Source organism: Mauremys mutica, chromosome 18, assembly GCF_020497125.1.
Source record: "Mauremys mutica isolate MM-2020 ecotype Southern chromosome 18, ASM2049712v1, whole genome shotgun sequence".
In the NCBI taxonomy this organism is placed as follows: Eukaryota; Metazoa; Chordata; order Testudines; family Geoemydidae; genus Mauremys; species Mauremys mutica.
In genome coordinates this window covers 11,658,796-11,675,714 of record NC_059089.1, presented here as the reverse complement: position 1 = coordinate 11,675,714, position 16,919 = coordinate 11,658,796, and the positions used below count along the sequence as shown (strand labels likewise).

At 54.9% G+C, this 16,919-nt stretch overlaps 1 protein-coding gene across 1 annotated transcript in view; it reads left to right on the top strand.

The window, feature by feature from the left end:
- The window catches only part of NIBAN2 (niban apoptosis regulator 2), a 100,489-nt gene extending 84,084 nt beyond the window's left edge, over positions 1 to 16,405 (top strand). Inside the window, exons 6-14 of the mRNA XM_044992404.1 lie at positions 380 to 495; positions 2,277 to 2,381; positions 5,061 to 5,223; positions 6,899 to 7,086; positions 8,010 to 8,165; positions 9,184 to 9,300; positions 9,938 to 10,045; positions 10,581 to 10,692; positions 11,887 to 16,405. Coding sequence (XP_044848339.1) covers positions 380 to 495; positions 2,277 to 2,381; positions 5,061 to 5,223; positions 6,899 to 7,086; positions 8,010 to 8,165; positions 9,184 to 9,300; positions 9,938 to 10,045; positions 10,581 to 10,692; positions 11,887 to 12,725 — 1,904 coding nt within the window. The 3' untranslated portion in view covers positions 12,726 to 16,405. The remainder of the gene's footprint in view (positions 1 to 379; positions 496 to 2,276; positions 2,382 to 5,060; positions 5,224 to 6,898; positions 7,087 to 8,009; positions 8,166 to 9,183; positions 9,301 to 9,937; positions 10,046 to 10,580; positions 10,693 to 11,886) is intronic.
- Positions 16,406 to 16,919: the final 514 nt, after the last annotated feature.

Here is a 16,919-nt window from a genome sequence, read left to right as displayed (position 1 = left end):
ACTAGGCAGCTGCATTTTAGCTCCGGATCTGAAATGTCCCCAGGGCTTTTGGGGGTATTTGGATCTGGGGTTTTGGTCCAGGCCCGTCTCAATGAGCCTTAAATAGCACTATTGGCCTCTGAAGGTGCTTTGCCGCTGTGGCTGGAGCGGGGAGCTCACGCTACTCCAGCCCCAGGGAATTGTGTCCGCTCGCTGGCTGTGAGCTCCCTGCAAGGGCTGCCATCCCTGTCAGCGTGAGTCACGGCTGGGGAAGAGAATGTAGAACTAACGTGAAGGACAAAAATGTAACCGAAGCTGTGAGTGCATCACAGGAAAATCTGCTGTGGTTTCCTCTCTGCCACCCCCCTCCCTGAGCCTAAAGAACCTCTCTCTCCTTCAGGGATCCCAGAGGACTCCAAGGTGGAGGCCCCAGCCTTTACGGATGCCGTCCGCATGTACCGGCAGTCGAAGGAGCAGTACGGCACCTGGGACATGCTCTGTGGCAACGAGGTCCAGGTGAGGGCGAGAGGGGTCCCCCGGCCCGGAGCTGCACGGCTGCTTCTCCCGCAATAACCTGGCCCCAGCCAGAAGGGGGATGGTTTGGAGTCTCCAGATCACCCTCCTGAATGGATTGAGATTACTCAGGATTGGGGGTAGGGCGACCAGATGTCCCGATTTTATAGGGTCAGTCCTGATTTTTGGGTCTTTTTCTTATATAGGCTCCTATTACCCCCCCCCACCCCCGTGCTGATTTTTCACACTTGCTGTCTTGTCACCCTAGCTGGGGGACTAAGCGGTTGCTGAGGGAGTGGAGCTGGCATCCCTGCTGGGTTAGACCGTCCAAAGCCTTGAGGCTTGGCTGCATTGCAGGGCGTGGCCCATCCGACGTCCCCCCGAAGGGATAAACCGTTGTGCCTTTGCTCTGGCAGCTGGTCTCTTGGGGAGAGCTGGCTTAGTCATGTCACCCTCCAGGCTGGGGAAAATGGCGCCATTCCTGGGAGGGCTGGGGGGAAGCCTGGGACGTGCATGCTGCTTACGTGCCAGCCCCGTGTCACTGCCGAGTGGGTGTTATGCTAGGGTGGAGGTCACTGGCAGCTCCTGGTCCTTCCTCCACCTCTGCCTGGTGCTGTTGGATGCCTGGAGGCCCACTGCAGCCTGTTCCCCGTTTGATCTCCAGCCCAGCTTGCAAACGTGTCTTCCCTCTCGTAGACACTTCTCTTTCTGTATTGGCGTGAGGGAGGGATGAACGCATTCCACCACCGAGCTGCCGTGGCACGGCGTCTGCTGGTTGGGGAGCTCCTGCGGGATGCTGAATGCCTTCACGTGCCCTGCCCAACCTTTCCACAGACAGGGCTGCATTTTGGGCTCCTAGTGACCCCCTAAAGGGAGGAAACATCCTTAGGAAGATCGGCTGTAGCCATCTTTTTAAAAAGTGACACCCCCACTCCCCAACCTTCCCCAGACATGAAGAGTGACGCTTAACTTGGGAAGAAAAGCTTGTGCCCAAGCTGGTATCTTGATGGGGGAGTTTACTGCCTATGTCCTTCCCCAAGAAATGCTGCTCAGATGCTGCATCTGGCTCTCCATGAAGACCTGGCTTTTGGGGCTGAGTTGGCATGGAGGGTAAGCTTGTGGGAAGAAAGATTGCATGCTTGACGGCAAGGGATTGGTACCCCAAATGCTCCTGCGCCCCTCCTCTCTCCCTTGACACCCCCTTGCTTCACCCCTCCCAGCACACAGGCACCGCTCCTGGCCGTCCTTTATGAGAAGATTTGAGCGGCACAGTGTGCCCCTCCTGAGCCACGGAAGACCCTTGTGTGGGAGAAGGAAGCAACTCCCCGTACAGAACCTGTTCCCTATGCTCTGTCGGGACACGGGGCCCGGATGCCGCTAGGGCATCGGAAAAGGATTTGTGGCCCAAAGGGGCTCTCTTCACTAGAAAACAATTTGTAAGGAGCACTTCATCAGCGCTTCCCAACTGCTGGAGGGAGGCTGTTAGCATGTGTTCTGGAGAGAGCGTTTCAGGCCAAGAGCCCTCATGGTGGGCGTCGATCTAGATGGAAGTACCATAGCCACGGAACAAAGCGTTAGGTGCACAGGGGAAGGTGTCACGTAAGAGTCTGGAGCTGCGTATCATGGGGTGGGGAAGGAGGAAATTCCTGGCTGGGAACGACCGGGCAGCCTGTGAGGAAGAAGATGGGTCGGGACGCGGGGAGAGCAGAGAGCCCAGCATGGAAGGACAGCTAACAGCCATGTGAGATCTAGTCACTAACGGCTTCCTCACTCTGCTCCTCTAGGTCTTGAGCAATCTGGTGATGGAGGAACTGGTCCCAGAACTGAAAACCATGATCGGCCCCAAGCTGAAGGGCAAGGCCCAGGAGAGGCAGAGAGTCTGGATACAGGTTAGTGCAGGGGTCGGCAACCTTTCAGCAGTGCTGTGCCGAGTCTTCATTTATTCACTCTGATTTAAGGTTTCACATGCCAGTCAGACATTTTAACGTTTTTAGAAGGTCTCTTTCTATAAGTCTGTAATATAGAACTAAACTATTGTTGCATGTAAAGTAAATAAGGCTTTTAAAAAGTTTAAGAAGCTTCATTTAAAATTAAATTAAAATGCAGAGCCCCCTGGACCGGTGGCCAGGACCCGGGCAGTGTGAGTGCCACTGAAAATCAATGCCATAGGTTGCCTGCGTGTGTGTGTGTGTGTGTGTGTGTGTGTGTGTTTGAGGGGGGGAAGGAAGCGGTGGTAAGAGGCCAGGGCCCTGCGAGGGCGGCGTGGGGTGAAATCATACCCATTTGCATGCACTGGTTGAAATGTTCCTGTATGGATGACACACTCCAGAAATTGGTGCTGGCTGCTGGGAAATCCAGGACTGGATTCTGACAGCTTTTGGAATGGGTCCCCTTGCCTTGGGTGTGGTGCCTTGACTCTGCTTCCTGCTGGCTTGTGTGAGTCACCTCCCCGATTCACCCCCTTCTCCCCGAGGGCGCAGGGAAACAAGCGGTCCGTATGCCTCTCTGCTGGTTTTATCAAGCTCCCCATCATAGGTGTAAACTGCCTATTTCTCAACCTCCCACTTACCTTCTGTTGGTTGGGTGCAGAACATGCGGCTTCTGTGGTGCTGGCCACCCCCGCGGGGAGGGAAGTACACCCTAGCAAACACCCAGCCACAGCTAAGCCAGCAGCGTGGCTCGTCCCAATTATATTTAGCAAACCATTTTTAGACCAACACAGGCTAAATCTGGCCTGAACCTATGGTTTTATACAAACAAGCTTGTTCTAAAACTTTTGAGAGCAATAGAAATGTTTCCATGAGACACTCTCTATAAAATTCCACTTGAAACCTCCTTTAAACAAACAAACAGTGCCCCTTAGCCATAACCACCCAGACGCTGCAGCCCTGAGCTAATGCATGAGAGAGGGGAAGCAAAATAGACTGGGAACCAGTCTGTCCTCCAGGGCCAAGGGGAAGATTGCAGATTTCCAGCATAAATCCTGAGGATCAAATTGGATTCTTATTTCATTGTAATAATCCAAGGTGGGGAAGGGCTTTTGCTGCTCCCATGAAAGGAGCAGGAGGATGAGACAGGCCCTAGGGAGGAAGGGGGACCTTGTCCATTAAGACATTGGAATGGTACTCAAGAGATCAGAGTTCAGTTCCTGCCTCCGCCACTAACACCTTGTGTAAACTTTGGCCTAAGTGACTGATTTTGGGCGCACAACTTGACACTTTAAAGGGACCTGGCTTTCAGGAAGGGCTGAGTATTTCCTCCTGATGGGGAGGTATTTGTCCCGCTCGACGCTGGCGAGGCCTTAGCTGGGTACTGCATCCAGTTCTGGGGGGTCGCACTTTAGGAAAGCTGTGGACAAATTGGAGAGAGTCCAGAGGAGAGCTACAAAAATGGTCAGAGGCTTAGAAAACCTGACCTATGAGGAAAGGTTTAAAAAAAGACCGGGCATGTTTAGTCTGGACCAGAGAGACCTTCAAATATGTTAAGGGCTGTTATAAAGAGGACGGGGATCATCTGTTCTCCACTGCCACAGAAGGTAGGACAAGAAATAATGGGCTGAATCTGCAGCAAGGGAGATTTCGTGTTAGAAATCTTTCTACCTCTAAGGATAGTTAAGCTCTGGACGAGGCTTCCAAGGGAGGTGGTGGAATCCCCGTCATTGGAGGCTTTTAAGAACAGGCTGGACAAACACACCTGTTAGGGCTGGTCTTAGTTTACTTGGTCCTGCTTCGGTGCAGGGGGCTTGGACTTGACGATCTGTCAAGGTCCCTTCCAGCCCAGCGTTTCCATGATTCTATGATTGTCAAGACTGGAGGTGCTAAATAATAGCATGACAGAATTCTAGGCAGAAGGCTCCTCCAAACGCCACAAATTAATAACTTGTACATACAGTAGCACATACAGGCTCGCCTATGACCAGATAAAGGCGCACTATGATGCGGTGGTGACAAAAATATGTATAAATAAAGCACCCCCAGGGACGTGAACCTCAGGAACTACAGTCCTAGACTTTGCTGCTGCCCTGAGATCTGCTAGCATGGATCCCGGTGGAGTGCTGCCATTTGAACGCAGTGGTGCACAGCAGACGTCTGCACAGATTCCAGTGTAAATCACCACAAGCGTACAGTAGAAAAGGAAAAAAAAACTCAGGTCAGCTGTTTTTAAAAAGAGAAATGAGTGGGTGGGAGTGAACAACACTCAGAATTGGATGGAGTCCGTTGCTCGTGCTGGCATCAGGAAGCGGCGACTCCTGAGATGTACTGACCAGGCACCGCGCTGTGACAAGACTTGCTAGGCAGATCTCAAATAGCCAGGCCTTTCCTTGTTAGGGGATCTAATGGCTGCTGCAGACACAATTCCTGGGCATGCTGTAGAAAGCTTATTGCCAGACGTCCCTGCATATCCATGGTTGGGGAGCACTCAGCCACGGGGCGTGCGGAGAGATGGCAGGCTGCCTTGCAGACAGAGGTCAGGAAGAGTCCTGGGCTCACCAAGGTCAGATGGCAACACAGCCTCAGACGTCCCCTGGGATCAGGATGCTGAAGATGCTGTTCCTCTTCCTCCTCTAGATCTCGGATGCTGTCTACAGGCTCGCCTATGACCAGATAAAGGCGCACTATGATGCGGTGGTGACAAAATGTGAGCTGGAGCGTCCCAGAATGGAGAGCACCATTCGCACGGACATGGACCAGATCATCACATCAAAGGAACACTTAGCCAGCAAAATCCGAGGTAGGAAACGTGTTGCCCCTTTGGGTATGTCTACATGGCAAAAAAAAAAAAAAATTCACCCGCGGCACTAAGTCTCGGAACCCAGATCTGCAGACTTGGCCTCACCAGTGGCACTAGAAGTAGCTGTGCAGATGTTCAGGCTCGGGATCTGATGCCTAAGGAGGGGTCTGGGTTTCCGAGCCTGAGCCCGAACAACTACCCCCAGCAATAGCCCATTGTACTGGGTTAGTCAGAATCCTGACGTTCCAAACGGCCGTGCTGTCCTGGGGCTGGGAGCCAGAAACCTGACCCGGGCGTGAAGAGGCCAAGTGCTGGAGCTGTCCTGTAGTTCACGTAACTGCAGCCTCGCTTTATTTGAAGGCACCGTCCCTTATGTCTTTGATTTGTCCCTAAGATGATCACCCGTCCCTTATTTAAAGCATGGAATTGAAGCTAATGCTAATTGCATTGTGTGCTGGAGGGCAGGAGAAATGTGCACATGAGGAGGAAATACATGATGTGCCAAGGGAAATGGTGTTTTCCCTAAAATGTCCCTTCAGATAAAGCGGTGTCGCTTGTTTTTCATGTGGTTTTCCCTTATTTCCCTCCAGCAGAGGTGGTCACCCTGCATAGCTCCTTCTATCCTGAAGGATCCCAAGTATTACGGTCTAAGTCTGCACTGTTACACTCTCGCCAGCTGAGGTGGAACGTGGCGTCTGCTAACGTACCACAGTGCTGGGCAGGAGGTGAAGCATCCCACGGCAGGGCAGGGGCAGGGCTGACAGCAATGGAATATAGCTCCTCAGACTGGAATTTGACCAGCTCTCCTGTTTGTAGGAAGCTCTGTGGTATCAGGAGCTCATACAAAAGCCAACATCTCTGGCAGCACACTGGTCCCATACTCCATACGGGGGAAGGACGGGATCAGTACTGACTCAGGAGTGCCGCCTACTGAATTCCCAGTAGCACTCTCTGCACCCCCACGGGTTTTTCTTGGAGGCATAGGCGCCGACTGTGTGGGTGCTCCGGGGCTGGAGCACCCATGTGGAAAAATTGGTGGGTACTCTGCACCCACCGGCAGCCAAGCTCCCCGCCCCAGCTCACCACCACTCCGCCACCTCCTCCCCTGAGCGCGTCATGTCCCCACTTCTCTGACCAGCGCTTGCTGCCGCAAAACTGTAACAAGCTGTGGGAGGGAAGGGGGAGGAGCGGGAACACGGCGGGAACGTGGCGCGCTCAGGGGAGGAGGCAGGGCAGGGATTTGGGGAAGGGGTTAGAATGGGGGTGGGAGGGCACGGGGCAGGGATGGAGTCGGGGGAAGGGGGGTCAAGCACCCACCGGTGCCAGGAGAAGTTAGCGCCTATGCTTGGAAGATCGTCATTCAAGTTCTGCCAAGCGTAGCAGACAGGCTGATCAGACGTAAGATGGGAAGGGACCTTGTGGGTCTTCAAGTCTAGTCCCCTGCTATGTTGAGCAACTCTGTCATCCCGTTTATAAATGTATCTAGCTCCATCTCTATCCTCTTGGCCCCCACCTGGAAGGGGTGGAGCAGAGCAACTCCTGTCCTTCCCTAGGGCGTAGTCTAGGAGCTGGAGCACCATGCTGGGCTTCCAGGTGGCTCCAAAGCTCAGCGAGGAAGGTGGGCAGAGTGGGAGCCGTCCCCTGCTCATTGTCTGCCTGCCTCTTCCTCGTCCAGCCTTTGTGCTGCCCAAAGCAGAGATCTGTGTCCGAAACCATGTGCAGCCCTATATCCCTTCCATCCTGGAGGCGCTGATGATTCCCACAAGCCAGGGTTTTGCCGAAGTCCGGGAAGTGTTCTTCAAGGAGGTCACGGACATGAACATGAACGTAATCAACGAGAGCGGGATGGAGAAGCTGGGAGAGGTAAGGCCCCTGGAGAAGGTTGCATCGGTTCCCATTGCTGGCCTAGCAGGATGGGCTGGAAGGCCCAGGGGGATGGACTCCGTAGCTGCTGCAGGTTGCCATGGGCGGAGGGCACTGGGCTGTGTGAATGGGCAGCTTGAAGTGTGGCTTCTAATTCCCCCCCCCACACACCTGAATCTAGGAGGAGGCAGAGTATCAGCCTTGTGTGTACCCAGGGGAAGCCTGGCCAGGCAGGGAGCGCAGTTTCCACCCCCCGTTGTCCTGAGTAAGGCTGGAGCTGCATGCTGAGAATAAACCTATGGCCCTGCCCCTAGTCTGCTCACATCCGAGCTGGCAGGCCTGTGCTCCCCTCTGAGCTGGAAGCCACAGACCGTAGGCGGCCCAGGGCTTCCTTGGGCAGCACCAGTCCTGGTCCAACTAGATCCATAGGTTCCTTTGGTGTTCTGGCAGAAGCTGGAACAATCCACTTAAGGTGGGAACTGAATTCCCAGCTCTCCTCCTGAGCCCTGGGCGACGAGTCAGTCTTAACAAAATCCAGGGCATCCAATTTCACCTGCCGGGTCCCTCTGGATCCAGCCAGAGCAGCCCCAGGTGGTCACACGCCTGCCGCCCACCCTGCACTAACAGTAGAGACCCGTGATTGACCTACAGCAGGTGATCTTCCTGCACCAGGCTCACCCATGTCTGTGTGCAACCTGGCGGTGCGGGGACCCAGACACTTGGAGATGTTCTTGTCTTTGTGACCCAGATTAAATGGGTGCAGTTGTGGAAGGATTCCGATTTCTGGGCTGTGCATCCTCTGCTCCCTGGAAGCTTGGTCTCCAGTCTGATGCCAGGTCTCAGCAGGCCTGGGGAGTGGGCGGGAGGCAGGGTGCTCTCTCTGTACAGCCAGTGAGTTGTGTGTGTGACTCCTTGCCCTTCAGTACATGGAAAAGCTCTCCCAGCTGGCCTTCCACCCTGTCAAGATGCAGTCCTGCTATGAGAAGATGGACCAGCTGAAACTGGAGGGGCTTCAACAGAGGTTTGACGTCTCCAGTGCCTCCGTGTTCAAGCAGAGGGCCCAGATCCTCATGAGACAGGTAGCGTGTTAATATTAATAGCCAAACTCAAGGGGTGATCAGCCCTTATGCTCACTGCCCCATGGGGAGCCGTCTTTGGCCCAGCCACCAGGCTCTGTGGCATAGGCGCCAACTTTCCCCGGCACCGGTGGGTGCTCGCGCCTCCCTGGCCTCGTCCTGACTCCACCCTTTCCCTTTCTTGGGGACAAACGATTGACCCTGCATGTTGCGACACTGCGCTGGTGCCTGTGAACAATTCAGTGTCTCACTGGGAGGGAACGTATGCGTATGAACAACCTCATGGGACAGGGAGACCTCGTATACATCCAACGCTGTCGTGCTGGTGGCAGGATGAGAGGCCAGGCCTGGGCTACGCTGATTTAATTCTTCTTCCCCCTTACGTTGAAGAGTCTCCCACAGGCAATAGTCTATATGCTCCGGTGCAGGGTCAAGGAAACCAGCCTCTATTAGCTGTGTACGAGCTATGAGCCAGTGGAACTTTCCACCAGGTTTTCTGGCACCTCTAGAGAACTGGGAGACGTTCTAGAACTGTCATGCTCCCACCTCCATCACTCGCATCCCATTCAGCCTGGCACAGCTGGTTTAGGAGCCTGGTTGTTATGCAGCTCCCGGAGGAGTATCCAGGGGCCAGTCTGGACAAGACCCGTCACATAAGGGGGAGGAGGAGTTTGCGTACTGATATCCCATGCGCCATTGCAGCTCTTTTTGGGGAAATGTGCTGCGAGTGCCCTCTAGTGGTGGGAAAGAAAACATCTTTATGCAGGTTAACTTGGTGCTTTCAAAATCCTGACTGGGTGCAGAGCATGAGTGGGGACCGGGCCTGTCGTCTGTCCTGGTGCAGGTTCAGGAATAGAGGAGATGCCCATGACCCGTCTCCATGTGGCGGTGCGTTACCGTGCCTGCTCTGCTCATCCCTTGCCATCATTGCTTTGCTGGATGTCCTACATGAGCCAGCCTAAGGTGCCGTGGTCTTTTGGCCTCCTTTTGGGACACCGTCTGATGATGCTTCTCATTGTAGCAAATGGACGATGCCGTTCACACGTTCGGGACGCTCCTGCACCAGGAGCTGGCGAAGATGCTAGGCAAGGAGGAGCTGTGCAAGTCAATCCAGCGGATCCTCGAACGGGTGCTCAAGGTAAGGCAGCCCGCAAAGCAGCTGCGTGCTCCTGAGCACGCAAGGTCAGCTGTCTCCGGAACGTGAAGGTGTTGGGCATTTTAACTCGCCCATGCTGCACCGATAAGGACTCGGGATGCTAGACAGGAGAGAAACCTCTGCCACAAAGAAAGCGCCTGCAGCTTCTGTTGGAAGCCCAGGCATGCTGGGTGCCTGCCGTGGGGCAGGTAAGGGTAGGAGTGAGTGCACTGTGTAGAACAATGCTCGGCATTTGTAACTTTAAATGGACCGAGTATCAAGAGGTATCACAGTCGTTCCTAGAACCCAGTGGAGATCGGGCACAGGGAGGTGAAGTGACTTGCCCCACAGCAGATCAGAGCCAGGAATAGAGCCCAGGTCATCAGAATCTGTCCAGTGACCTGTCCCCTAGACCACGCTGCCTCCTGAGCCCAGGGAAGGGGCTGGTGTTGGATACTGAATACACTTCAGTAAATCCCCTTGTGTAAATCGGTTCCTGTCGAAGGGATTGTTGAATAAAATGGCAGGAAAGCTGCACGTTTTCCTCTTCCTCTGAATGGCCCGCTCCTCTGGAATCTCCTCCCCTGCGAGGTGCCATAGGTTTGTTAACCTCTCCCCCGATGCGCCCCTCGTCCCGCAGAAATACGACTACGACAGCAGCACCGTGCGCAAGAAGTTCTTCCGGGAAGCCCTGCTCCAGATCACCATCCCCTTCCTGCTGAAGAAGCTGGCGCCAACCTGCAAGGCGGTAAGAGCCTGAGCAGCCCCGCGGGCATGGGTTGGTGGCACGTTTCAAAAACCTGGCTGAGTCATCAAACTCGGTGTATGAAGCCCCCCTACCATCACCCATCACCCCACTCCTCGTCCACAACCGTGGAGTATGGGTCTGATTCTCATTTACACCAAGGCCCCTTTACACCACTCTGGACCCATTAGGGCGCCAGTGTTGCTTGACGTTGCCAGTGGTGTAAAATCGCCTTGGTGCATATGAAAAATTGGGCCCAGTGCGTGTACAAAGACTTAATCTCTCTTTGTAACATCCTGATCTTGAAATTCCTCACCCCTCTGGGTCTATGTTTAACCTCAACTTGGCGTATAACTCCTCTGGCTAGATGGCCCATAACCAGTGGCGTCCCTGGCTCAACAGTGGTGCCCATGGTTTTGTGGGAAGGGGTAGCTCTCTGCCTCTCAAAGGCACGTTGTCTTTGGAAAGCCCCAGGGCAGCTAGGGGGTCTTGGGATATCTCTGCCAGCTAGGTGAAATCTGCCTTCTCCTTCCGGCAGGAGTTACCAAAGTTCCAGGAACTGATCTTCGAGGACTTCGACAGCTTCATCCTGGTGGAGAACACGTACGAGGAGGTCGTGCTGCAGTCGGTCATGAAGGACATCATGCAGGGTGAGGGCTGCCCGGGTTTGGGTGGGAGGGAGGGAGGGGTGCATGCTCGGTCCTACACTGTTCTGGGAAGGGGCCTATGCAAGCCTGTAACTGTTGCAGTAACGGGCAGGAGATGCTGAGCGAATCCTCCCACTCCCCTTCTGCTCACTGAGGGACACTGCTGCTAAGGGGGCTGGCTGCCGAAGACTGGATGCGCATGTCCACCCACTAGCCATGGGGAGGCTCCGGGCATTACAGCGATGGGAGCCATCTCAAGCTAACCCCTGGAGCATCTCCTCCTGCAGCACTTTGCCACCCTGCTCCGGATCCAGAGTCTAGGTGATGGTGGAGAGGGCGTATGTGCACTCTGCACTGTCACCTAAACGCTTTCCTCCATGGGTCTCCGTTCCGTAGCCCAGCGGCCTGCTTTGACTCTGCCTGCTTGTGCCACACACCTAAGCTGGGTCCAAACCTCACTGCTTCCACCTTCGTAACTTCTCTCGGATCTGTCCTTTTCCCCTCTATCCAGACAGCCCAGCCTCTCACCCCCACCTGCGTCATCTGCTGTCTTGATTACCGTTAACTCCTGCTTCCCCCGCCTCCCCAACACTCACATCACAGCCCTTCCCGTCCATGCGAAGAGCATCGACTTAGATCATCTTCCGCTCCTATCACTCCGCCTGCATCACCCCCTCTTGGATTTTCTCCACCGCATCAAGTTCAGGCTTCCTGTCCTCCCTGCCGAGGCCCTTCGCGATTCTGCCCTCCCCTATTATCCTCCTACTGCATCGCGCTCCCCTCAGCTTGGTCCATCTGTCAGCTGCAGACCCCTCCCTGTGTCCTTCCACGTTGTCCCTTTGGCATGGAGTGCCCTGCTCGTCTGCCATTCCCTCCTTCGCCAAATTCCTTCTCCGGGACCCTCCCGCCCAGCACCGCCAGGGCAGAAGTAGGAATTTAGCCGATCAAGGAGGCCCTGGCTGAGGCGTGGATGGAGACTACGTGAGCATGAGAATTAAGCCAGGGTATAGATTGGACTGTAAGGTTCTCTCCCTCCCGGCTCGTTGCATGTGCTTTGCTCTGAATCCTAGGAAGGCCGGCTGGGCCCAGGTCTTGCCGAGCATGGTGAGTTCTCCATCTCGAATGAGGCCTGTGGGTGCTACTGACATGTAAATAGACACCTGTCCTGTCCTGACCTCCCTGTCTTTGCCTTTCCAGCTGTGAAGGAGGCAGCAGTGCAGAGGAAGCACAACCTGTACCGGGACAGCATGGTCATGCACAACAGCGACCCCAACCTGCACCTGCTGGGCGAGGGGCTGCCCATCGACTGGGGAGAGGAGTTCGGCAGCCAGCCGGACTCGGACCCATCCGCCGAGAAGCACCGCAGAGCCAGGCAGGTGGTGTCGGTCCTCCATGACGACGAGGGAGCCCTGCCCTACGAGGCCGGGGCGGAGGTGCTGATGCACCAGGTCTCCCAGGAAGAGCCTGGGTCGGAGGAGCTGGAGGCCTGCCCTGCCCTTGCTTCACCGGGTTCTCCTGACAGCGTGCAGGGGATCCGGGGGATGCTGGTGAAGGAGTTCTCTGTGGAGACCCCGGTCCCGGCAAGAGAGGAGGCAAAGGAATCGCTGACGAATGGTACGATAGTCCAGCAGAGCGGCAGCTCTGAGGAGCGCGGGGTGGAGCGAGCTGCCCAGAAGGCCGAGGAAGGCCCTGGCTCCTTGGAACACTCCGCCCAGCATGACGCCGGCTCCCCAGGCCTAGCGAACCCGGGGGTGGAGGAGCAGGAAGCCAAGCCAGCTGTGCCCACCGCTCCAGCCCAGCCGCCTGCCCTGACAACTGCCTCATTGCTCGCTGAGGGGGGAGCTGAAGTGAACCGCCACAAACCCAACGACAAGGAGACGGGGGAAGAGGTGTCTACCCAGGCCCATGCGGAGAAGGTGGAGCCTGGCCAGCCGGCCACCGGGACCAGCGCGGGGACCACGGAGAACAGCGCGGGGACCACGGAGAACAGCGCGGGGACCACGGAGAACAGCGAGGGGGTGCAGACTCAGTTCTAGGTCAGCCCCACCCCGGTCGAGATCCCTTCTGGCTGTGTACACGGTGTGCCAAAGGTGGACTGGAGTCAGCGTCCCAGGGGAGCAGGGGGGCTCGTAGGCTGGGCCAGTCGCTGGCACTGGTAGCTGTTACATTCCCAGTTTCTGAAGCAGACTCGGCTTCGGACACCAGCGTCCCAGGGAAGGGGGTGGGGAGAGCCACCGAGGTGTAAGATCTCCTAAACTGCACACCCACTTAAAGGGGCGCTGTGTGCTGGCCAGAACCAAGCCGCCACGCTGGCCACGCCATTGCCCCTCCTCCCAGGACTCTGGCTCGGTATAGGATACCCGCACACGCACACCTTGCTCCGTCTTCCTTTGTTGTTTTCCCTTTGTTGAAGAGACACTTTACTGCATTACTCAGCTAACAAGAGTGTGACTGTGGGAATGCCTGGGGTTTCCCGTAGGCAGGAGCTCCCCAGGACATCTGCACAGAGTATGCCAGCGGGCGCCTGATGCCCTGGGGGGGTGGGTTTCGTAGGGATTCCCCTTCCCCTTCCAACAATCCAGCCCTTCCGTTCGTCTGATACTTCTCATTCCAACCAAAGAGGTCAATGCTGCACACCACGCTTCTTTGTCAAACACGGCGGCTGCAGTCAGAGGCCACCTGCCAGTATCCATCATTTCTCCTCCGAACAAGCCCGCGTGCAAGAGCCTGGCTGAGATAGAATGTGCACCCCCCACCCGCCCTTGCGAATGCTGAACACCCCTCCACCCCCCGGAGAGATGCACCTCTCCCCCAAGCCAAATGGCCAATGGGATGCCCCTTGTCTGCTACGAAGTACTGTTCAAGCCAGCGCCATGACTTTAACGTGTCTTGCCGCACGCTCTGGCAGAGGGAGGGTTCAATGAGTCACAAGCGAACTGGAATCCGTCTTTTCTGATTGGCCCCTAAAGAAGGAGAGTCAACGGCGGAGGATGGGGCTGTTGCTTGCCTAGTTTCTGGCCGCATTAGTGCATCGCTGAAGAATAAATAGAACTAGATGGTGTGGGTAATTCAGGGCAGCGCCTGAACTCTGTTGCTCCGGGCCTTCCTCGCATGGGCTGGTCTGATTGTGGGTTCCCCTGATGGCTCCAAAGATTGTCCGCTTGCAGGGTCAGTGGTGGGATGGAAGGAGCCACAAATACCTCTCCGCTATCACCATCTCCTCCACGTCCCTCCTGCCCTGTTATACACACAGGTTAGGACTGCGACATAAACTTGAGAGTTCACCCCCGGGCTTGCGGGAGAGAACTGGTGGCCATGGAAAGAGACGACAAGGATCGTTGGTCATGCGTAGATTGAGCTGTAAATGACTGACGCTGTCCAGTGCCATTCTGCTCCTGGGAGCCTTTAGTGGATGCTTGATTCCCTTGTTCAGTTAAAAATAGCTATTGCGATACATCTCTGAAGCTTTAGAACCAGCCACGTATTTTTCTTTCCTCCCCTTGCTTCTGGTATGTGGTTTCTCCAAAGCCCCGGTGAGAGGCGGCCCCACCACTCATCCCTTTCCTTGCAAGCCCCCTGCAGCCTCGAACCTACCAAAGATGGTCCCCGACAAGCTTAGCTGGTTTGTTTACAAATGCTAATGGCCACATGAATGTTGTTGATGGACGGTCTCCTTCCCTTTCCTTAAAATGTGGAGAGGGTCAGGGGAGAGAGCGGAAACCTCCTTGGAAGGCCAGGGTAAGTGAAATAGTGTTTTCGGAAGCTTATCAGGCAGGAACGGAGAGGAAGTTGGCTTTGCAGGGAGAGAATTAAAGGTCAGAGAGAATTAAAGGTCCCAGAGAAGGCCAGAAATCTAGGTGCATGGTTCAGAGGGAGAGATCTCCCATTGCACCGGAGAGGAGGCTGCAGGCTGGCAGGGAGGAGGCTTCAGCATCTGACGTTGTAGGACTCTGGCTGGTTGCTAATCGGCGATTCCCTCCTGCACGTGCTGGTGTGTTTAGGGCTCTTATGCTCATTGGGCTTGCTTTTGGGGAGTGCTGAGCACCTCCTGGGTAGGAGGTGGCTTGGGGTGAGCTGGGCTGTTGTTGTTGTTGAAAAGCTCCTAATAGTAGTGAGAGAAACAAGTGCCTTAATGGGGAAAAGGGGTCTTGATACAACTATGCTCAGCTCTTGGCAATCACCAACCCAATCGGGAATTTCATTGCACTAAGGGTGGACTGGCCTGGGATACTTTTCCTGTCCCAGGAGGTGTGGCTTAGGCAGGAGAGAGACAGCTGCTCCTGCGGAGGGAAAGGATGCACCTTGTCTGCATGCCTTCCCTCAAGTCAGGAAAATCTCTAAATATGGGGGGGAGTGTGGAGGGGTCTCGCTTTCATTTTCCCACTGGGTCCCTAGTTAGTCTCTTCCCCTCCCCCACATCCAACTCTTCTGGAAGAGCTCTGCTGAGATTACCTGCTCTTTCCAGCACACAGAACATGCTGGGAATAAATTTCCCCTGTTCCTTTCTGAGTCTGTGCTACCCCAGGACGCCAGCTAAATCCACCCTGACCCCCTGGAGGTATTTGACTTTGCTGGGACATGACAACGGGATCTCTTAATGGTGCCCAGTGAGAAGCCTGTGCCTTGTGGTGGGCTTAGCTCTTGGTGCATTGCAAGGGTTAAGTTCTCCTGGAAACACCTGTCAGGGTGGGAGGGGAGGAGAGATAGGAGGTCACTGGCTCTGTCTGCCCCCACTGGGCTTTGGGGTTTGTGCAAACAAGATAAACTTCTGGGATGAGGTCACCTTAAAGCGAAAGCGTCGCTGTGGAATGCCAGCCCCTCAGAGACTGTTACGTGGATCCTATTGTCCTTGCACCAAGAGTGAAGGAGAGGGGAGCCCTGTAGTTTTTCTGTCAAAGCAAGACCGGTGGAAGCGCGCACTGGAATCCAGCTCCAGCCCTGCTCTGGCCAAGCTCCTAGAAAGGCTCCAATGGAGTTAGCCAAGGTCTTTCAGCGGAGATGGTCAAATGACAACTCTGTGTGGGCACAACCCAGCTCGCCAGACGTCTGCTCTCCGTGGTGCCCTTTTCAGGAGGTCGGGGTGTGAGGAAAGCAGAAATGTTCCCTGGCCAAACGCAGGGGATGGCTGAGGCTGCTGAAGTGGGTTTCTCCAGATCTCTCTCCGGCATCTCGGGTACAATCCAAGTACGATTGCATTGAGTCGGACCTCCAGCCAGGAACTCAGCTGAACACTAGGGGAGGTGTATAACCCAATACGCAATGGGACATCCATGCCTCCCACAGGTGACCTGTGTCTCAGACTTCCATTAACGCTAAGGGGAACTGGGGACATGTAGCTAGCTGGGGAATAGACTCAGCAGACACACAAGTTGCATGCAGGTGATGTAACGTTTAAAACATGAGGTACAGTTGAAACACCTGGTGTAAAGTCTCATGAATGAGCTGCTTAGACCTTCAATGCAGAATATGGACCAGGAGCCCAGCCTTCAAATCCTGTCCTCTGCTACAGATACATTCCAACTTTCATGTGTATTTTAGATGCCATTTTTTCTATTTTTAAATGGGTGGTGTCCCGTCTCAACCACTTGGGACCTCCCAAAGTGCCTTGCCTTGGGAATCCAAACCTGCCTCTTCCCAGATATTTTATTGAGAATGTTATACAAATGTTTAAAATATGCTTCTAAGAATAAATAAAACCCAGCTTTATTTAAAGCTAGCGACACGGTCTCATTCCTGACTGAGCAGGGACATCACTCCAGACACACCAACGAAAGGGAGATGTTCCACATGGAGTGTTGGGGGTGAGGTGGGGCGGAGCCAGATTGTTTGGGGCCAGCGGCGGAGTTCTTCTAAATTCAGGAGGAGGGCTTTGATTTGATGTCATGTCTGGGGCCCGCTATGCAGTTGGTAAGTGTGTATACATGGGCGCATCCAAAAGTAGACTGGGGCTTAGGCGGGTGCTGGGTGGCAGAGAACTTGGGCTCTGGGCCTAGCTCAAAGTGGATTTATAATCCAGTTGCAGTTTCGGGCCCAGCTGCGCTAGGCGCTGCACACGCACACTCTCTCTCTCTCTCTCTCTCTCTCTCTGCCCCAGAGTGCATACAATGTAAATACATAAGACGAAGGGTGGGAGAAAGGAGGTGGCAGTGTCCCCACTTTACAGATAGGGAAGTGAGGCACAGAAAGACCAGGGGCATACAAAAAACCAATGGTGGAACCAGGAACTGAAT